Below are 22750 nucleotides of genomic sequence, written 5' to 3'. Positions count from 1 at the left end.
CTGTATTTAAGCCAATGGGAAACTTCTTGGAAAAACATAGTGTCGTCTCTGTCCCCACAGCTGTGATGGGTGCAGAGTGTCTCGGTGTGCCAGCCCTTGGCGCAGTGCTGCCTTAACCTGGGTTGAGCATCCCTATGAGTGTTGGCTAACCCTGGCTGATGGACAGAGCTCCCAGAGCTCCCGGAGTTGGTGCCTCACAGGCCTTCGGGCTCTTGCCTCCGCCTCCCTTGCCACTCCTGCCCCCTAGTGGCAGGGAGAACTCCCTGTTTCCACGGTTTTGCATTTAAATTGGTTTTTAAAAACTTTTATTTGAATTCTAGTTAGTTAACATTGCAATATTGGTTTCGGGAGTAGAATTCAGTGATACATCAACACCCTGTGCTCATCACAACCAGCGCCCTCCTTTAGTGCCCATTGCTTATCTCGCCCATCCCCCACCCACCTCTCTCCATCAACCCTGTTTGTTCCGTTGTTAGGAGCCTCTCAAGGTTTGTTTCCCTCCCTTTTCCACCCCCTCTCATGTGTTCATCTGTTTTGTTTTTTAAATTCCAGGTATGGTAGGGCACCTGAGTGGCTCAGACGGTTAAGTGGCCAACTCTTGATCTCAGGTCTTGGTCTTAGGGTTGTAAAGTTAAGCCCCACATGGTGCTCCGTGCTGGGTGTGGAGCCTATTTAAAAAAAAAAAAAATTCTGCATATGAGTGATATCATGGAATTTTGTCTTTTTTTTTTTTTTTTTAAGATTTTGAGAGCACAAGTGGTGGGAGGGGGAGAAGGAGGAGGAGAGTCTTTGCTGAGCAGGGAGTCCAATGCGGGGCTGAATCCTATGACCCTGGGATCTGAGCCAAAGGCAGATGCTTAACCTACTCAGCCCTGGAATTTGTGTTTCTCTGAGTGACTTATTTCAGTGAGCATAGTACACTCTAGCTCTATTGTTGTTGCAAATGGTAAGCTTTCGTTCTTTCTGATGGCTCAGTAATATTGAGTTGTGTATTTAGACAATTTTTTTTAAGATTTTATTTATTCACGAGAGACATAGAGGCAGACTCACAGGCAGAGGGAGAAGCAGGCTCCATGCAGGGAGCCTGACTTGGGACTCGATCCCAGGTCTCCAGGATCCTGCCCTGGGCTGAAGGCAGGTGCTAAACCGCTGAGCCACCAGGGCTGCCCTAGACCATATCTTCTTAATCCATTTGTCAGTTGATGGACACTTGGATCCTTTCCATAGTTTGATGATTGTTGATAATGCAGCTATAGATATTGGGATACATGTGTGCCTTCGGAACTGTATTTTTGTATCCTTTAGGTAAATACCCAGTAGTGCAATTGCTGGATCATAGGTAGCTCCATTTTTAGCTTTTTAAGGACCTCCACACTTTTTCCAGAGTAGCTGCACCAGCTTGCATTCCCACCTACTGTGCAGGAGGGTTCCCTGTTCTCTGCATCCTCGCCAACACCTGCTGTGTCCTGTGGTGTTCATCTTAGCCATTCTGACAGGTGTAAGGTGGTATCTCATTGTGGTTTTGATTTGTATTTCCCTGATGGTGAGTGGTGTTGAGCATCTTTTCATGTGTCTGTTGGCCATCTGGATGTCATCTTTGGAAAAGTATCTATTTGTACCTTCTATTTCTTGATTGTGTTTTGGGTGTTGAACTTGAAAAGTTCTTTATAGATCTTGGATACTAGCCCTTTATCAGATCTGTCTTTTGTCAATATCTCCTCCCATTCTATAGGCTGCCTTTGAATTTTGTTGACTGTTTCCCTTGCTGTGCAGAAGCTTTTTATCTCAACGAGGTCCCAGTAGTTCATGTTTCTGTTTGTTTCCCTTGCCCCTGGTGATGTGTCGCAGGGGCAAGAAGCTGCGATGGTCGAGGTCAAAGAGGTTGCTGCGTATGTTCTCTAGATTTCGATGGTTTCTTGTCGCACATTTAGGTCTTTTATCTATTTTGAATTTTTGTGTGTGGTGTAAGAAAGTTTCACTCCAATTTCATTCTTGTGCACGTGGCTGTTCAATTTTCCCAACACCATTTGTTGAAGAGACTTTTTTCCATTGGGTGTTCTTTCCTGCTTTGTCAAAGATTGGTTGACCATAGAGTTGTGGGTTCTCTATTCTGTTCCATTGATCGATGTGTCTGTTTCTGTGCCAGGACCACACTGTCTTAATGCCTCCAGCTTTGCTTTTATTTTTCAGGATTTTGGGCTATTTGGGTTCTTTTGTGGTTTCATATGGATTTTAGAAATGTTGGTTCCAGCTCTGTGAAAAATGCTGATAGTGTTAAATATGTAGATTGCTTGGGTTAGTATATATGTTTTAACAATGTATGTTCTTATCCACCAGCATGGACTGTTTTTCCATTTCCCTGTGTCCTCTTCAATTTCTTTTATAAGCATTCTATAGTGTTCAGAGTTCAGATCTTTTATTTCTTCAGTTAGGTGTTTATTCATAGATATCTTATGGTTTCTGGTGCAGTCATAAATGGGATTGAGCCCTTGATTTCTCTTTCTGCTGCTTCATTATTACCATATAGAAATGCAACAGATTTCTGTACATTGGTTTTTATATCCTGCAACTTTGCTGAATTTGTGTATTCTAGTAATTTTTGTTGGGGTCTTTTGGATTTTCCATGTAGAGTATCATGTTGTCTGTAAAGAATAAAAGTTTGACTTCTTCCTTGCCAATTTGGATGGCTTCTATGTCTTTTTGTTGTCTGATTATGGAGGCTAGGACTTCCAATACTATGTTAAATAGTAATGGTGAGAGTGCACATCCCTGGTCTGTTCCTGGTTATAGGCGAAAAGTTCTGTTTCCCCATTGAGGATATTGAGTGTGGGTCTCTTGCATATGGCTTTTATGACATCTATTCCTGCTTGTCTTCTGCCTGGAGTTCCTATCTAGTGCCCCACAGCCACCTTGGTGGTGAGTACTCCTTGTGTACAGGGTCCTCCCTGGGTCTGTGTGAGAGGAAGATGGGCATATGTGAGCTTGAAGGCGGGGAATGTGCTCCATCAGTATCTCTGCATACTCACGCCCTTGAAAATCGGTGGGGTCAGGGCAAGCGGGTAGCTGTAAGCCTACATCTATTAATATAGGCAAACTTCATCAGAATTTAAGTAAAATGGACATTTCTAAGTTTTGAAAACCAAAACATCTAATATATTTATTTGCATCTCTGTTCAGTCTCCATCTGGCTGCCAGTGTAAAGAACCATGATCTTTAAGCATGTTGTGCGCCTATACCTATATATAAGCAAACTTAAGGGAACACGAATTATTGAGTATTGCACAATGTTCCTCGTGTTGCATTGCTGTGGTTGGAAACACTGTACTGATCTGTGAGTGCCTCTGGAGCCTCATAGCCTATGGAGAAGCTCGGAATTGGGCATTAGGCCCGACTGGGAAATGGTGTTTCTATGTGTGAATTGTCTTGGCAGTCGTGCCCTCTGAAAGGAAGGGTTACCATGCTCATTTGCCTTTCCTGGGCTCGCAGCCTTTTTACTGCCCAGTGCCTCCCCGCACCGCAAAGCGGTGTCTGGTGTTGGCGGTGTTACACAGTCCACAGATGTCCCAGGCACCTGGAGGCCATTGTGTGTCTTCAAGGACATGGGGCAAAGGGGGGGGTGGTGCACAGGAGCATTTTCCTGGGGCCTGAGGTGCTTGTCATGGGAGTGGATGTTGAGGGCTGCAGATCTCACTGTGTCAGTGCTCAAGCCTGATACCAAGTGCAGAGCAATCATGTGCTCTTTAATGAGCTGCTATTTTGTGTTGAAGATGATGGAGCACTTGAAGGTGCAAGACCCAGTGACAGGCCCCTCTTACTCAGGTCTCCAGATGGTGCCAAACATATCAAGCTGTTCCAGCCAGGAGATTGCAAACTTGCATCGTTATGTCAGGAAGCAAGTGCTGCAGAAGAACTAGGACTGCTCTACTTGATCATTAGTGCACTCAGACCTGCGCACCTGGAGAATGCCCCTGGGTCTTGTCCTTCTGGGTTCAGGTGAAGTGCCAGCTGTGTGCGCATCTGCCAAACCAGAGCTAAGAGTGGTAGCTACTTCCAGTAAAACTTCAAGTGATTTTGATTACTAGGTTTCTCTTTGTTTTACTGGTTATTTCTGTTCTTATTTTAATATTTGTTTGGTCACTAAAGTTTTTGCCTTCAGTTGCTCAATAATCCACAGTTGAGATGGTCTTTGTTGAGTTGGCAAGAATGACATGAAGCAGATAGTATCATGTTGGATGAGCACTGGGTGTTATGCTATATGTTGGCAAATCGAACTCCAAGAAAAACATATACAAAAAAAGGACAATGTTTATATTGCACATGTACAAAAAAACATTTACAGTTATAAAAATGGCATATAAATATTTATCGGTAATACTGTTGCCAATGCAATTAGTTATCTTGTCTCTAAAGTAGGCTATAATTTTCTAATGAATATTTTTATCATAAAATACATGCAACCTAAAACTGACCATCTTCACCATTTTTCTACAAGTGCAGTCAGAGGCATTAAGTATATTCACACTATTAGGTGATCATCATTAGCATCCATCTCCTTGCAGATCTGCCTCCATATGACCATTGCCCTTTTTGTCCACTGTACTCGTGATCTTTTCCATCATTTAGGATATTTTGCCTGGCTGCTTCTGCTCAGAGATGAGTGAAGCAGCGATTTCTACCCCCTGTTTTCTCCCCGCTACTCCCACCCCCAGTACAGGGACATTTGGCAGTGTCTGGATTTGTTTTGGGTTGTCCTGACTGAGGAGGGAGGTCTGCTACTGGCCTCCGGCAGGTAGAGAGCAGGGATACTGCTAAGCATCTTAGAATGCCCAGGGCGGCCATCGTCCATCCCACCTCCTGTCCTAAATGAAAGCAGTGTGGACATTGAGTAAACCCTGGATTTAGCTGGTAGAGGAAATGGTCTGGACTGCTCATTGCTGAGATGCCAGGTCAGAAGCCAAACTAGGAACCCATGATTCTAACAATGTCCAAGCTGTGTTTCTTGCAATAAAATAGACTCAAAAGATTAACTTTGACTCTGTTTTTTTTGCTCTGGGAATTTTGTTTAAACTCAGACTTCTTCTATTTTCCTTTATGGCCATTTTCTTCCCTTAATTATTTGCATCACCATTCATTCATTATTGATTAAAAACAGTTGAGCAATGGTACTGCCAGGATCTGGCTGTACAGCAGTGAAAACATGTCTGCACCTTTGTGGGGCTTTCCGTATAATGTGTAATGAACGTAATACATATGAGTTTAGGAGATGAGAAAGTCAAGGCCAGGGATCTTCAGAAATCTATTAGAAACTTGATGAGATACTTGGCCCAACCGCCTCTGTACCCTTTTACACTCAACCCACACTCTTTTTGCAACCCCCTTGGGCAGCTACTTCTGAGTTTCTTGGTGGCTTCTCAAATCAGGAACCATGCACCATGGTAAAGACAACACTTAGATCTGCACCATGATTCTCAGCCCAGTTTGACTCCTAGTTGGGTGTCAGAGTTAGGGTATGTGTAGTCCTTCAGGTCAACAGTAACCCCTTGCCACTTGGTAACCCTATTATAGCTTATGTCTTCTTGAGATCTTAGTTCTATGGGTAGAGTAGGACAAAAAAGTTGGCTTCCACTTGGTAACCCTATTATAGCTTATGTTTTCTCTAGATCTTAGTTCTATGGGTAGAGTAGGACAAAAAAGTTGGCTTTATCTACTATATAGGCTTCTTATTAGCTCCAAATCTTTGTGTTGGGAGTTGTCATTCAAAGATGCTTCTAGGATTATATTCTCTTTATGTAGTTCCATGTAACATGGATACGAATTGATATGAGAGGGGTCATTTAAAAAACCCGACATTCCTTCCAGCTAATATTTTTTTGAGCACCTATTAAGTATTCTAAAACCATAGACCCACAGAGTATAAAGCAATCTAGACCAGGTTTCTCTAAAAGAGCAGTTGGTACAATGGGATGTGGTGTATCTGTATTGTCCAGTATGGTAGTCCCTGGCTACATGCCTGTTGGGGTCTTGAAATATGAGTGTGGCCGAGAAAATGAAGTTCTGATTATATTTAATTTCAATGAATTTAATCACAATAACCATATGTGCGGCCCTACCGGAAAGTGCAAGTTTGGACCAATCCCCTAACCACCTCCTCCTCTGTATTCTCAAGTTTTGCCTAGTCCCAATATGCCAGGTGAGGACCAGTTGGAGATGCCCATCTGTTCCTCTTTTCGGGGGGAGTGGGGTGGGGGTGGAGGTTCATTACAGGTGGGTGACCGAGAATTAAATTTTGCGATGAGTGTTAACCATTTAGCCGCCTCTTCACCTCCAGAGGCTCAGTTACTACGTTGTGAAGTGTTTGGTGCCAGGAAGTTTTTATGGTCCCTGATCCCATCCTAAATGCTTAGATTTCAAATAAAATCATGTTAGCTGTGAATGTTCAATACTAACAGCAGTGTTTAAATCAAAATCCTATTTAAAAAAAACCTTCAGTCTCTCATTCCCTGCTTCCCTCTGGATGTACACACACCACAAAATCTGTACTAATGCTGAGCTTGCACCTCCTACATCTTTGCTGCTGCTCTGGGCATTTTTTTTTTTTAATTTATTTATGATAGTCACAGAGAGAGAGAGAGAGAGGCAGAGACATAGGCAGAGGGAGAAGCAGGCTCCATGCACCGGGAGCCCGACGTGGGATTCGATCCCGGGTCTCCAGGATCGCGCCCTGGGCCAAAGGCAGGCGCCAAACCGCTGCGCCACCCAGGGATCCCCGCTCTGGGCATTTTGACTTAGCGATTATACTGTAACCAGTACCACTGGCGTATTTGTGGATCATATTTTCACAAAATCACAGATGAGTTTTCCTCTGTGCGCTTTGGGGGGAGAGTTCTTGAGGGGGTGTTTCATCTGAGGAAAGATGGGGAATGACAGCATTTCCATCTTGGGGGCTAAAGACACAGAGCTGAGGTCCCCACTTTCTAATATGGGAAATGAGGGGCTGAGCCTGGTGAGGCTGCACTTGGTTGGGTCCTGTGCTGTGTGGCGGGGTGGGCGGGGGTGGAGAGACACACAGGATGTGCAGAGCCAACATGCTCTTCCAGAGGCGAGGGACACCTCCATGGGGAGGTCTTGAGAAAGCCTCTCGGGCTGAGGGGGTTGTGTTAGAGTTTGTGACACTCAGAGATGAAGGGTGGTCAGAGCCATCAGCTCTAGAACTTAAAATCTCAACATACTCCACTTTCCCTTGTTGCCCACCTTCTGGGAATTTGGTATCATGTCTGTGATAGCCAGTTTACTAGTCTCCTATATGGAGGAAATTTGATAAGACCTTCACACAAAAAGAAGAGCCTTGAGACACACACACACACACACACACACACACCATGACATGAACCTATACAAAGAAAACCTAACATGGGTGACTTGATAATTTGTGGAGATGTCATTTCAGACAGACTTTAACATAGTTTTCAAAACAAGGAATCCCATATTTCATTCTGTAACATGCCTCTTTGTCAATTCATCACAGATACAGGTGTACGTTGGGTTTTATTTTCATGGTTTAGATTGTTGATATCTTTGCCCATTTGTAAGATTGTCTCCTGAAGCCAAGGAAGAGTCTGTTCATGAAGGGTTGTGACTGGTGTTTCCAGCTGCCTTCTGAAAGGTCAAACCTGCACACAGTAGGTCTATTTGACCACATCCTTTGTTTTGGAGGTCTTGGGAGTTTCTACACCTTTGCTTATATGGTGGATAATGATGGTAATCTACTATTTGCATCTCTTTGGTTAATGACCACTGATTAGTTTTTCGTGTTGTCCATCTGTAGTGGTATTTTTTTTTTTTTTTTTTTTTTTTTTTTTGTGACTTGCATCTCCTACGTAATTTTCTGTTGGGATATTGGTTTTTTGACTTGTTAAAACTGTGGATACTAAGATTAATTCTGTTATGAATTAATGCAATGTAAAAATCATTGTCCCCTTCTCTCGTTTTACTGTGTGGTGTGCTTGATGATGGCTTAAAAATTCTATTTATAGTCAAAATACAAAAATTTGGGACATACTTCTGACTCTTCTGTCATTCTTTAGAAACCTTCCAAAGCTTTTCAAACTACCTATGTTTCTTTTTGCACTTTGGTTTTTGTTCTACCTTATATGAGAGAATGAGAGTAGAATACTGGCACAATTTTTTTTTTTCCCCTAAATGCCTTCCAGTTTACCTACCACTGTTCTAGGGAAATTCCTTTTGATGATTTGCTTCATTGTTATGAACAAATTTTCCTTCTGTGCCTGCATTTATTTCTGGATCTGCGAGTAGGTTTCATTTATCTGCAGATTTTAGCACCATTATTGTACTTGCTGGCTATCATATACCTTAAGATCTGATTGTGTAAGACCATTTAAAAGTAGGAGAGAAAGTTGATATTCATGTTTTTTTTTCTTAAACTGTTATTCCAGTAAATTGATGCTATGCCCATAGAATTTCCTGAAAGGCGTGCCTAGAATGGTGGTTCTTAAAATATCTAGAGACCACCTGTTGCATAACTACTTGTGGGTATTTAAAATTTTCAGACTCTTGGGCCTCACCCCAGACTCCCACACATAAGTAGTGGCACACTACTGCCAGGAGTAGTGTTTGGGAAACTGTTTTTGCAAGCTCCTGGATTTTAAAGAACACTGTAAAACTTAGATAAAACACAGGAAAATTTGGGCTATGGTTTACAATTTATATACAAAAGAGCATCATCTTTTTATACATTGATATGTATATACATGAGTCAGTTATGAACATACCCTGTCTATAAACATCTTTTGAGTACTCATGTCCAAGTGTCATGCTAAGGATACGAGGATCACACCTTGCAGCCAACTCTTCCTGATTACACACACACACACACACACACACACACACGTAACACCACCTTCTGTTACATGTTAGATCAAAGTAAAATAATTTCCCTCCAGTAGCATGTAGTCCACTTATTGAAGAATCTGTACAGCTTAGGGCATTTATGTGAAGCAGTCAGTTGCAAGGCGATTCCAATAAAAAGTGAATGGATGGGTTGATGAGGGCAGAGGAAGAAAGCAACAGCTTTAAATGGGGGCAAAGGAGGTTTGCTGCATGGGAGAAGGCGCGGTACTCCCACTGCCACCGGATTCAAAGACCCACCAGCAGAACACGTTGTTAAACCTTGTTGTGCTTCCTGAATCTCTCGGCCCCTCACTCATGTGATGGCGATACACTGGGATGATGTCACAGGCAAGTTTTCCACCTGGGCTGGTCACTTGGGGCAACACAAGTGTTTTTGTTTGGCCCTTCTTTAAAACAGTTTATTGGTCTTCATCACTCACAATCTTGTGAGGGCGGTGATTCTTGCCAACACGACAGGACGTTGAATACAGGTGAAATGGTTCATAATTCTGCCTTTTTGTGTCTATTACTTGCCTTTCTTTAGATTCGGGAATACCCCATCGATGTCCAAAGCAACCAGCTGCCTTTTTTGCGGAATCCAGATATTTTGGTGGGAGAAAATGACCTAACTGCCCTTAGTTACCTACATGAGCCTGCAGTTTTGCATAATTTAAAGGTCCGTTTCTTGGAGTCGAATCATATCTACACTTACTGTGGTAAGTGGTGTGTGTCTATGGGCTGCATGTGTTTGAAAGTACTTAAAATCTTCAGACTTGACACGCTGAACTCTAATGGTTAGGAATCCTACTAGCATTCTGAGTACCTCTCATCTGAGACCCTTGAAAGGTTTGCAATTAGAGAATGTGGCTTAATTAGGCTGCCCTCCATCTCTGTGGGCTGATGGGTGTTAATCTCAGCTCAACCAGGACAGAAGTGGAGCATGCCATGTGCCCTGACTGGTTTGGGCACAGTCCTGCGGTCTGTAGGAGAGCAGTAAATGCAGCCCAGGGTCCTAGCTTGGGCATCTGCCCCTCTCACAGAGCACGCTTCTGGAAATGGATGCCTGGCTGGCTTCTGTTGTGAACCCAAGAAAGTGCTGTCTTTGGTGCTGTCCCTTGCCTGCACAAACATGGGGCATGATTAATATTTGTCCAATACATGAGCAGAAAACATATTTTAAATGAAAAAGTCCTGGGGATCCCTGGGTGGCTCAGTGGTTTAGTGCCTGCCTTCAGCCCAGGGCATGGTCTTGAAGTCCCAGGATCGAGTCCCGCATTGGGCTGCATGGATCCTGCTTCTCCCTCTGCCGGTGTCTCTGTGCATCTGTCTCTCTCTGTCTCTTTCTGTCTCTCATGAATAAATAAATAAAATCTTTTTAAAAAATTAATTAAAAAGTCCTGAAATTGTTTTTGTTTTTCTTGAAACTTCTCAATTTCCCTCATTCTGTTTTTGAGTATGAGATGCTACAGTGAAAACCAGAACCCTGTAAATCATTGTCTGAGGAGCAAACCATTTCAGAATCTGGCTGAGCAGTCAGGCCGTGGGCTGCTTTGTGGGAATTGTCCCTGCCTTGCTTCAGAGCCTTGGTCTTATCTGTTATCACAAGAGAGGCCTCAGGACCAGAGTTCTTTTCACTGTGATATTCTATTTTGGTTTGGAGTTGGTTGGCTGGCTGCTAAGTTCCAGTGAGCTTTTCTACTAGACTTCAGTGCTTGAGAAGTCCTTTCCTAAAAACTCCTTCAACTCAATTACTAGTGGGAATTTTATTTGAAAAAGACCATCAGTTATCAGAGGCTTGAATAAGTTGGGCTTTTTCAAAACTTTTTTTTTTTTTTTTTTTTGAAAAATCTCCCTTTTTGGGAGAAAGGAATAAACCACCATGAGCTTCACTTTTTGAAGTCACCCCTTTGGAAAGAGGTCCTGCTGTCTGTACATATTTCTCTAAATGCACCTTGGCTCTTCTGGCTTCAGCTGTTCAGAGTGACCAACATAGCACAGAGTACGGAGTCATCAGGAAGCATTCCTTTCTGCTCTGGAAGTGGCTGAGACATTTCAGGAAAACGTGTGACCTTAGAATATCTAAAATTGAATGCTACAGGAATTAGGCTTTTATGCAACTCTCTCAGCCAGCACAGCACGTGAGGCTGTTTTTAACAGACTTCTCCCCAGTCATTAACCTTAGGTGGGATTAATCAGAGTTTGGAGACTTCTCTTTTGGGCCAGGTTGTCTTTTCAGGCGAGCTTCCATTTGAAGACTTGGTAGGTGTCCTTTCCCTCCCTTAGCCTGAAATGTAATAAACCAGATTATTCCAAGTATTCCAGACTATTTTTTCCCCCTTTTAAATAGACTTTTTAAAAACAACTTAGGTTCACAACAAAATTGAATGGAAGATAGAGCTCTCCCATATGACACCCACTTTGCCCACACATGCTCAGCCTTACCTGTTAACATTCTGTTCAAGAGTGGTACGTTTGTTAAAATTGGCAAACCTATAGTAACACACCACCAGAATCTCTAGTTTCCATTAGGGCTCAGTCTTGGTGCTGCACGTTCCATGGGTTTGAACAAATGTGTAATGACATGTATTTGCTCTTGTGGTACCCTAACAGTGGTTTCATGGCCTTCACGTCCCCTTGGCTCTTTGTAGGCATTCCTCCCTCCCCCTGGGCCCTGGCAACCACTGATTTTTTTCTACTGTCTTTGTCATTTTACCTTTTGTGGACTATCGTAGAGTTTGGGATCACACAGCCTTTCCAGATTGGCTTCTCCCATGTAGTCATATACATTTAAGTTTCCGCCATGTCTTTTCATACCTTGATAAGCCACTTTTTATGACACTGACATTCCATTATCTGCATGTATCACAGTTTGATTCACATATTAAGGGACCTTTTAGTTGCTCCTAAGTTTTGGCAGTTGTCAAAACTGCTGTGAACATCCATGTGCAGGTGTTAGTGTGGATATAAGGTTTCAGCCCTTCTGGATAAATACTAAGGAGTGTGAAACCGAATCCTATAGGAAGTGTATGTTTTGTAAGAAACTGCCCAAGTGGCTATACCATTTTGCATTCCACCAGCGATGGAAACTTTCCATTGTTACACATCCTCACCATCATTTGGTGTTGTCTGTGTCCTGGGTTTTGGCCATTTTTAATAGGTGTTTGGTGGTATCTCCTTACGGTGTTAATTTGTACTTCCCTGATATATGATGTACTTGGTACCCATCTGTTGATCTTAGGGGAGGTCTCTGTCTAGATCTTTTGCCCGTTTTTCAATTAGGTGGTTCATTTTCTTAGTGTTGAGTTTTAAGAGTTCTTTTCATGTATTTTGCAAATTAGTCCTTTATCTGTATCAGATATGTTTTTTGCAAATATTTTTCCCATTTTGTGGTTTCTCTTATTTTCCTGACTTGTGTACCTTTTCAAACACCGAGGGAAACACTGTTTAAGAGATCTTCCATCTTGGCAATGACCTTTGCATTCCTGTTTCCTCATCCCCATGGGACTGGCAAAACGCACACCTCTTTTTTTTTTCTTTCTTTTCTTTCTTTTCTTTTCTTTTCTTTTCTTTTCTTTTCTTTTCTTTTCTTTTCTTTTCTTCTCTTTTCTTCTCTTTTCTTCTCTTTTCTTCTCTTTTCTTCTCTTTTCTTCTCTTTTCTTTTCTTCTCTTTTCTTCTCTTTTCTTCTCTTTTCTTCTCTTTTCTTCTCTTTCTTTTCTTTCCCCTTATCAGTGGTTCTCTTGAGATCCAGAATGTGCTCTTAGGGGAAACAAAAAGGCATGAATTTATTGGAAGATTGAAATTCATTTTTCTCTTTACATTCTCAAATATTAACCTTGCCCTCCATAACAGTTCTGAAAGGGCAGATGATTTGCTGACTCTTCAACATGTATTTTTTGAGCCCATCGTTGTGATGTATACTTTAGAGGATACAAAATTTTCTTTAAAAAAGTAAAAGAGAATACATGGTATAAAGTGATGTGAGCTAATAAAAACCTAACACTCAGTGCTTACTATGTAAAATGATGGTCTAAGAGTTCTTCATTAATCATTATCTTCAAGACAAGCAGGTAAAGGTAATTACTATTCCTGATTTTATAGTCCAGGAAACTGCGGCACTTAGAGGTTAAGTAATTTGCCAGAGTCCCACAGTTAATAACTGGCTGAGACAAGATTGGATTGTGCAACGTTTTACATGTATTTTGAGTGTAATCTGTTGAGCATTTGGGTACATGTACCTATTCCACGCTCTAGGGTATTTAGAGGCCTGTCTTTCTTTTTTCTACCGGAGCCTAGCACTATCAAGTCAAGTCTTGATTTAGTTTCACTTTGTTTAGTTTTGATTTATATAAACAAGGGCCTTGAAAAGGTGATGCCAGGTGGCCATCTTGCGGTCGGAATCTGACTATGTTATCTGTTTGCAGGTATCGTGCTCGTTGCCATTAATCCATATGAACAGTTGCCAATCTATGGTCAAGATGTCATCTATGCCTACAGTGGCCAAAACATGGGGGACATGGACCCCCACATCTTTGCTGTGGCAGAAGAAGCCTACAAACAGATGGCCAGGTAAGAGTAACCTCAGCCTGGAAGTCTTTTTGTGTAGTCAGAGGGCAGAAAGGGAAGTTTCAACCTTCCTTGGCTGCTTTTGCCCAGTGGTTGAGTAAAGGTAATGGGAATAGAACTAGCCCAGGTTCTATTTCTTCTGCATTTCCTCTCACATTCATCTTGTTCTTGTGAACCTGAACCTATGTTTGAAGAACAGTGGCTACTGCTTTTTTTTTTTTTTTTTAATTCATGAGAGATGCAGAGAGGGGCAAGACACAGGCAGAAGGAGAAGCAGGCTCCATGCAAGGAGGCTGATGTGGGACTCCATCCCAGGTCTCCAGGATCAGGCCCTGGGCTGAAGGTGGTGCTAAACCGCTGAGTCACCTGGGCTGCCCCAAACAGTGGCTTCTAAGACCGTTTGTTTTCTGAGCAATAAAATAAATGAATGCCTTTGATTTCCTCTCTCCTTGACTGCCTTTTGGATTTCTTTCCTCCCTTCCTGATGTAAAAAATTGATTTTCTAGTATCACCGTTCATTTCATAGATCCCAAGGCTTGCTCCCTTTGAAAGAACCAGGATTCTGAGATAGATGAGGCATTTGAAATAGGAATTTCAAAATAGTAGTTATGCATAGTGGCTTTGGGTTTTTTGTTTGGTTTAAGAGTTCTTTAGGGACTTAAATAAATCCCCTCAGTTTTGCAGGGTGGTTTTGTTTTTGCTAGCTCTGACAGATGGGTGTACAGGTCTGTTTCATTGGAAAATGGGCTAGGCGATTATATTAGGGTTCTGCAGGGAAATAGAACCAGTAGCAGGGGGAGGGAGGAATTGTGTATGTGTTTGGGGAGCCCAGGTGGGGTTCTTTTAAGAAACGGTCTCATATAGTTGTGGAGGCTTGGCAAGTCCAAAATCAGGGTAGGCTGGCAGACTGGAGACCCACAGAAGAGTTGATGTTGTGTTTCAAGTCTGAGGCTAGTCTGTTGTCATGCTTCTCTCTTGGGGGAAGGTCATTTTTTTTCCCCTTCTTGGGAGATTCATCTGATTGGTTGAGGCCCACCCATATTATGAAGGGTAATGAGGTTTTGTTTTTTTTTTTTTTTTAAAGTCTACTGATTGAAATGCTTATCTCATCTAAAATACATCTTTACCAGTACTATCATGACTAGTGCATGATCAAATGTCTGGTACTTTGGCCTCGCTAAGTTGGCACATAAAACTAATCACCACACTGATGATGGTCTTGAACTATTCAGATATAAGGTGGGGAAAGATAGTTTCACCAAAAATTTGGCAGAAATGCATATTCCCGTTAACACCAACATGCTGGATCTTTTCAACTAAATCTAATCTTGCCATTTTCAAAGAACAGCTTATGGAGTGAGCAGCACACTTAGGAAAGTCCTTTGCAGGGAGGAGGGCTGCTTGGCTAACTTAATGAGAGGAGAATCCCATTTAAGACAGTCTGTGTTTCAGTGGATTTCAGTGTCTAATTTTCAGCCCAATGAAAGTTTCCACCAAGGGAGGCTGCACTATAGACTTGTTTACTGATTTGTTTGCTGGTTGTAAAACTCAGTATATAGAAAGTTCTGCTTCCTTATGGACATATATGGACCACTTTCAAAATGAGCCATGATTGGAGAACGAGCAATTCAACAAATAGAAATGATCTGTAACCATTTTATTTCTCCAAGGGTGGTAGGAGACTAGGGGCTAACATGGTCCCCAACTTTGACGTCTCTAATACCTTAAGAGCGAGCACATACGGTATTAATCTACTTCAGGGCTTTGAACAGAAGTCACTTAGCTTGATAACTTATTGATATAAACCTCCTGACCGAAAGCATGGTTCAAGGTCAGGTCGTGTACACAGAAGCATGGGTTGTAGTGTGCTTCAGGTTTTAGTACATAGCTTCACTAATGTATTACTGTGGGAGGGCAAGTATATGGCACAGTGGAGAGAGACCTGGGGTCTGAACAGGCTCTCAGGCTTTGGGGAGAATCATTTAAGCTGAGTCTTCAACTACCTTCCTTCCTCTGGAGGATAGTTTCTTTATGATTTTGAAACAGAAGGGAAGGGGCACCTGGGTGGCTCAGTCATTTGAGTGCTCGGCTCTTGATTTTGGCTCAGGTCATGATCTCATGAGTTGTGAAGTCAGGCTCTCCTCACTGCTGTGTCTGCTAGAGATTATCTCCCTCTGCCCTTCTCCTCACTCAAGCACATGCATGTGCTCTCTTTCTCTCTCTAAAATAAATCTTTAAAACACACACACACACACACACACACACACACACACACACACAGGTGAGTGTGGGTTGGTTCTCATGACTTCCTACCGTGCTAAAAGTTCTAGCAGCTCTTTGATTTGTCTTTTGATGAATGTCATTGATCATTGTTTTTCATCCCATTCATCTCTCCTACCCAGCAGCACTTAGAAGTATTAGAAGTTGCTGGGTTGTTTTTGTTTTTACTGAAGACTTGTTATGGTCCCTGTAGTTTTGGAAATCTCCCAGTCTCCAGCTTTATCTGCACCTTAGATTCTCTCACCTAAAGGCCTCCATTCTTCCCTTCCATGCCTGAAACTGGATTTATGGTTATTCTACCCTTGGGTTATTTCACTTGCTTGGGTCCTTGTTCACACCCATTAGAAGGAAGGGGATATGGTGGTACACGGTGGTGGTGATACAGTCTTACCCTAGGGTTATGAATTTTTTTTGAGATTTTATTATTCATCCATGAGAAAGACAGAGAGCCAGAGACATAGGCAGAGGGAGAAGCAGGCTCCATGCAGGGAGCCCGATGCAGGACTCAATCCCAGGACCCCGGGGTCATGCCCTGAGCCAAAGGCAGACTCTCAACTGCTGAGCCACCCAGGTGTCCCAAAAGCTATGAATTTGACAATTAAAGGGCTTGGATGTTAAAATTGGACCAGGAATTGCTTCCTTTAGGTTTTGTTTTACGGTTTATACTCATTTTACTCAGCGAGTCTTAAGGTGTAGCCAAATAATTTTGCTGAAATTCGTAGGCAGTTTTTGCTCATGAATGTTCATTAGAAGTGTAAGACCAGCACAAGTGGCCATAGGAGAGAGCTATTTTTGAATGTCCGGGTGTCAGCAGCTCAGGGTTTCTGTTACTGATCTGAGAGACGCATTGGAAGCCCCTGCAGAATCTTTGTTGTACAGGGAAGAAGACCCATTGGTCAGATGCAAGGAAAGTTTTTGCTGTATTTTGAGTATGGAGCTTCTCTGTCAATTCAGACGTTGGAACAAATTCATTTAACAATACTTGAAGAGTGTGTTGTGCTTTTCCATGACTCATCAGTAGTTGTTGAAATAATTGTGTGATTCACATAGCCATGGCCTAGCACAGTGTGTTTGCATCTGAATCTCTGTAACAGCTGGTGAAATAAAGGGTGTAGGAAACCAAAGTTAACGACTTCTAGTCTTGGGAGACTGGGGCTCACTTGGCTGTGGATTCAGCAGTTCTTCCTCTTGATTCACTGGGGATTTGATTTTCTTTTTTTTCTTTCAAGTTTTTATTTAAATTCTAGTAAGTTACTATTTAGCGTAATATTGGTTTTAAGAGTGGAATTTAGTGATTCTTCAGTTCCATATAACACCCTGTGCTCATCACAACAAGCACCCTCCTTAGTGCCCATTGCTCATCTAGCCCATCCTGCACCCACCTCCTTCCATCAACCCTGTTTGTTCTTTATTGTTAGGAGTCTCTTAAGGTTTGTTTCCCTCTTTTTTTTTTTTTTTTTTTGTTCCACTTCACATATGTTCAGCTGTTTTGTTTCTTAAATTCCACATAAATAAAATCACATAATCACACGGTATTTGTCTTTCTGACTTATTTTGTTTAGCTCCATCCATGTCATTGCAAATAATAAAATTTTATTCTTTTTGATGGCTGAGTAATTTTCCTTTGGATGTGTGTGTGTGTGTGTGTGTGTGTGTGTGTGTGTATGCATATGCATTTATACCACATTTTCTTTATCCATTCATCAGTCATTGGACACTTGGGCCTTTTCCGTGGTTGGTGATTGTTGATAATGCTGCTATAAATGTCATGGTGCATGTGCACCATCCAAAAGGTTGGATCTATATTTTTGTATTCTTTGGGTAAATACCTAGTAGTGCAGTTGCTGGGTCATAGGGTAGCTCTTTTTTTTTTTTTTTTTTTGAGACTCACTTGAGTGTTTAATTCAAACCTATATTTGTAGTTTCTAAAATGTTGATCCACAGACCACTTTCTTGTTACATGTGTGGGGTAGCTCTATTTTTAACTTCTTGAGGAACCCCTCCACACTGTTTTCCAGAGTGGCTGCACCAGCTTGCATTTTCACCAGCGGTGCAAGAGGGTTCTCCTTTCTCCATATCTTCACCAACATCTGTTGTGTCCTGTGGTGTCATTTTAGCCATTCTGACAGGTGTGAGGTCATATCTCATTGTGGCTTTGATATATATTTCCCTGATAGTGATGTTAAGCATCTTCTCATGTGTCTGTTCGCCATCTGGATGTCATCTTTGGAAAAATATCTATTCATGTCTTCTGCCCATTTCTTAACTGGATTGTGTTTTGGGTATTGAGCTTGATAAGTTTGTTATAGATTTTTGGATACTAGCCCTTTATCAGATGTGTCCTTTGTAAATATCTCCTCCCATTCTATAGGCTGCTTTTTAGTTTTGTTGACTGTTTCCTTCACTGTGCAGAAGCTTTTTAGCTCGAAGAGGTCCCAATAGTTCATGTTTGCTTTTGTTTCCCTTGCCTTCATAGATGTGTCCTGTAAGAAGTTACTGTGCCCGAGATCAAAGAGGTTGCTGCCTGTGTTTTCTAGGATTCTGATGGTTTCCTGTCTCACATTTAGGTCTTTTGGCCATTTTGAGTGTATCTTTGTGTCTGGTGTAAGAGAATGGTCCAGTTTCATTCTTGTGCACATGGCTGCCCAATTTTCCCAACACCATTTGTTGAAGAAACTCTTTTCCATTGGATATTCTTTCCTGCTTTGTTGACAATTAGTTGACCATATAGGTGTTCTTGTTTTCTTTTTTCTTTTTTTTCTTTTCTTCTTAAAGATTTTTTTGTTCATGAGAGAGACAGAGAGGCAGAGACACAGGCTAGAGGGAGGAGCAGGCTCCATTCAGGGAGCCTGATGTGGGACTCGATCCTGGGACTCTAGGATTGTGCCCTGAGCTAAAGGCAGACACTCAACCTCTGAGCCACCCAGGCGTCCCTAGGTTTTCTTTCTTGATGTGGCTTGCATCAGGGACCCTCCAACTTGATGGTCTGAGTGGGTGGGAGGAATCCTGTCAAAGTTCAAAGTGTTAGGTGCAGACCATCATCCTTATCCTGAGAGCTGCTGCAGAGTCTTGCCAACACTGGAGGAGGGAAGGAGGAAACACAAGGACAGCCAATGATGGGTCACTGTCCCAACCCCTTTTGAATTCACCAAAGCTAGATTTGACCATAAATGGAGATTCACAGTGAAGAAAAAGGTTAGGGGTGCCTGGGTGGCTCAGTTAAGTGTCTGACTCTTGGTTTCAGCTCAGGCCATGATCTCAGGGTCATGAAATTGGGCCCTGAATCAGGTTCCATCCACTCTCAGCACGGAGCCTGCTTAGGATTCTCTATCCCTGTCCTTCTGCCCCTTGTGCATGCTCTCGCTCTCTCCCACTCACTCTCTTGCTCTCTATCTCTCAAATAAGTAAAATCTTAAAAAAAAAAAAAATTAAATCCTATGAAGCCTCACATTCATGAGTTCCAGCCTCTGCACAAGAACCCATATTTCCCTATAAGAGAGGAGACTAATCTCCACTGCTTCTTTATTTCTAGATCCTCCCAGCCCAACATCCAGAATGCCCACTCTTTCCGTTTTACCTGCCTCAGCCTCAGCTCCTGCATTAAAATTGCATCTGCAGACATTTGTATGGTATCAGTTATTCAATAGGTTCCTTGCTGAAGGAACACTGAGAAATGTGAGAACATTCCCTGACTCTGACAGAACACACAATGTGATGGGAGAGAGGAGACCTAGTAGGCCAAAACACCTGTAACTACAGGAAGTGTGACTAAAAATCATGCCATGGGGTCATTAGAATTGAGTTTGGAGCCTTGACAGTCACAGGTGGTCCAAGAAAACTGTAGAATTTAAGCTGGATGTTGATAAATTTGTAGGCTACATAGTGAGCAGAAGGCATCTGGGTGGCTGGAATGAGAGGGATCGTTACCTCAGAAGTGGGTGTCAAGGACAGGATCACAGAACCACAGTGACCTACTGCTTCACTCCCGTTGGGAGGTCTAATCACAAGGACATAATGACAAGTGTTGGTGAGGATGTAGAGAAATTAGAAATCTTCATAGGCTGCCCAGTGGGAATGTGAAATGTGTGGCTGTTTTAGAAAATGCTTTGGCAGTTTCTCGGTGGGTTGAGCACAGTTAATGCATGACTCAGCACTTCCACTCTTAGACACATACCCGAGAGAAATGACGAGCTATTCATGGAGAAGCTTAAATACAGACATCATAATAGCATCACTTCTCATGGCCAAAAGGTGAAACTAACTATCCATCAGCTGATGAATGGATGAATGAAATGTGGTATATCTGTAGAGTGTTATTTGGCCTTGATAGGAACAGAGTCCTGACACCGGCTTACCACATGAATGAACCTTGCAAATCCACTGAGTGAAAGAAGCCAGACACAAGACCACAGATGTGTGTCTGTTTACATGAATGTCCAAAACAAGCAAACCTAGAAAGGGCAGGTTATTATTTGTCTAGGCCTTGAGGTTAGAGGTGAAATGGGTAGTGATTGCTTATGGGTTTTTTGGGCGAGGGAAGAGAAGAGATGAAAATGTTCTAAAATTGATTGTGGTGATGGATGTACAAGAAAACAAATTTACTTAAAACACTTTGCATTGTATACTTCAAAATAGTGAATTGTGTGTTCTGGGAATTAGATCTCAAAGGATTAAAGACAGGAGGTCAGCACCCAGAGGAGTTTAACCTACATAGTGAGTGGGTCTAGAGGAGGCAATGGACTGGACAGTTTGGGGCCAGACTGGAGGCCTGTGAAGGCTGGGGTCAACTTTGGGAAAACGGCATGCATGGTATTAACAGAGCGATAAAAATGATCAAACAAGTTTGGGAAATGCTGCATTAATCCAGTGCAAGATGACTTTACATGGAACTGCTCAGAGCAGTGAGGTTGACATGTATTCTGAGTCTCCAGGGTGGGGATGCATTAGGCTGGGTTCACAAATCCTACGTAGAGTAGAACAACACTGTTTGCAGGAATTATCTCAAGGGACTGATGACACTCTTTGGGAAATGCTCTCCTGGAGCACGGAGACATTTTAGAGCTTACTAGAAAAGAAAGTAGAATGTGAAGAATGTTGAACATTTTCCCCTACTGGGTCCTGTTTCATAATCTCTTCTTTATCCATGTTTCCGAGGCTGGGAATATCTCCTGAGTGCTTAGGTTCTTGTGGATGTAACTTGTCTGTTGTAAGTGACCTCTATAAAATGAGTGACAGGGAATTACTTACTGAGAGCGAGACGCTGTGGCACAGTGTGATGATGTATTCTTGCATCACCAGCATTTGCTGGTGATACAATTGGTGTTGAAGGAAGAATAGAAAGAATCAACATATTAATGCATTTTTCCAAGTGAGATCAGTAAATCCCCACCATGTGGGTGAGGATGGAGACTTGAGGATGTTGACTAACCCTCCAAGGTCATGGAAATGGTAAACAGATGAAGCCAGAAGCCAGGCTTGGTCAGTTTGCCCTGAAGCCCCCTGCCGTAGCTGAGAAGCCTGCCTTCCTCCTCTGACAGTGCCTCCTGACTAGTGCAGATGGTTTTCCAGAACAGAGCAGACTCTGGTCCTCAGGACACCGTGAAAGCCACAGGGTAGACCTTTCCCTCCATGGCTCAAAAATGTTTAAGGTCCCAAGTGAGACTGGACGTGCAGTCTCCTTGCTTTGGTGGTGGAGTTGGGACATCTTACTGGGCTAGCCAGGTCTGATCCCTTTATTTTGAGTTGTTCATGTCATTTTTCTGAAAGAGTGGAAACACTGCACATTAAATTTTATTTGCTCAGGTAGCCAAGGTAATTGAGCACATGCATTTCCATCTGGCTCTGCTGTGTTGCAAAACTGTGACTAATAGTGAAAGATAGGACGACTGTTACCTGGGATCAGGATGGGGGGAGCACAGGCGGGCCCACCCATGGCAGGGGGAGAGTGAAACACTCTCGTGGGTGGGAGCCTTCCCTGAGATGGGGAGGAACTCCTTGGGAGCAGCAAGCCTGTGTTCAGGGGGGATAAGGAATCTAATTTATAAATCTTGCTCGGGTCCAAAGAGGGTATCTTGGTAGATTTGTGTTCCTAGAAGTATGAAGTGTTTGTAGAGAATTTGAAGGCGTTTTAGGGCATCAGTGTGGAAATGAGAATCCATAATTAAAAAGCCCCTCCCCCGCCTCTCGAGGACACTTAGTAGCCTTTCAGGTAAGGAGGAGGAAGAGAGTTAAAGGGATAATGATAGGATTACCCTAGCGTCCAGACAAGAACAGAGCCACAGGAGAATTCAAAGCTGAGTGTGAGTCCCTTCACAGAGTACCTGCAGGCAACCGTATGGTACCTTCAGGGCCGAGCAAGTGATGGCCTTTCCATGTGGTAGCAAGAGTCCTTTCGGCCTCTTCTTGCAGAGTCATGTTTGAAATGAGGATTGCAGAAGTTTATGGGTGGTTGCCAGTCTTTCTAGAGGAAGTAGACCTTTTCAGTGGCATTGTTTCAACTTCTTGATTCTCATGCACAGGGAACCGAAGACTTTCAGTGTTGCCTTGAGACTGAAATTGGGCTCTGGGTGCTAAGAGCAGCCCTTTGTGTTAGAAGGTGGACACTGATGCCCTTTGGCGATGCCATTTGGAAGCTGAAGCATCGGGAAGTACACAATCCTGCAGGAAGCAAACAATTATGTGATGGTTTAATAGGCCGTTGAGTGCCAGCCTGCCAGGTACCGCTGCCTGTGTGGTGCAGGCCGACAACAGAAACAGATCATAACCGCATATGGTCATGGTTTTCCTTACTGACCAGAGTGCATGTTCAGAGAAGATGGAGGAGTCTAGTGTCTGGGGCAGCATCTGAAGTCAGTATCTGTAAACTAGTTCTGGATCCATGGAGGAAGAGTGGTCCCCTTGCCACTGGCTGTGTGTCATGAAGGAAAGAAGACACGAGAAAGTGGCTGGCTCACTGCTGCCCATTCCCATCCTGGACACATGATTGAGAGTGCATGACTG

The 22750-nt window shown here is 42.8% G+C and overlaps 1 protein-coding gene across 2 annotated transcripts in view; it reads left to right on the top strand.

The window, feature by feature from the left end:
- The window catches only part of MYO5B (myosin VB), a 332937-nt gene that overhangs the window by 151725 nt on the left and 158462 nt on the right, over positions 1 to 22750 (top strand). For both annotated transcript variants that reach the window (XM_077899806.1, XM_077899805.1), the window contains exons 3-4: positions 9452 to 9623; positions 13330 to 13474. In XM_077899806.1, coding sequence (XP_077755932.1) covers positions 9452 to 9623; positions 13330 to 13474 — 317 coding nt within the window. The remainder of the gene's footprint in view (positions 1 to 9451; positions 9624 to 13329; positions 13475 to 22750) is intronic.

The sequence above is a fragment of the Canis aureus genome, chromosome 6, assembly GCF_053574225.1.
Source record: "Canis aureus isolate CA01 chromosome 6, VMU_Caureus_v.1.0, whole genome shotgun sequence".
Taxonomy (NCBI): Eukaryota; Metazoa; Chordata; class Mammalia; order Carnivora; family Canidae; genus Canis; species Canis aureus.
Note: the sequence above shows the minus strand (reverse complement) of the source record. Positions and strands in the feature narration are given on the sequence as shown.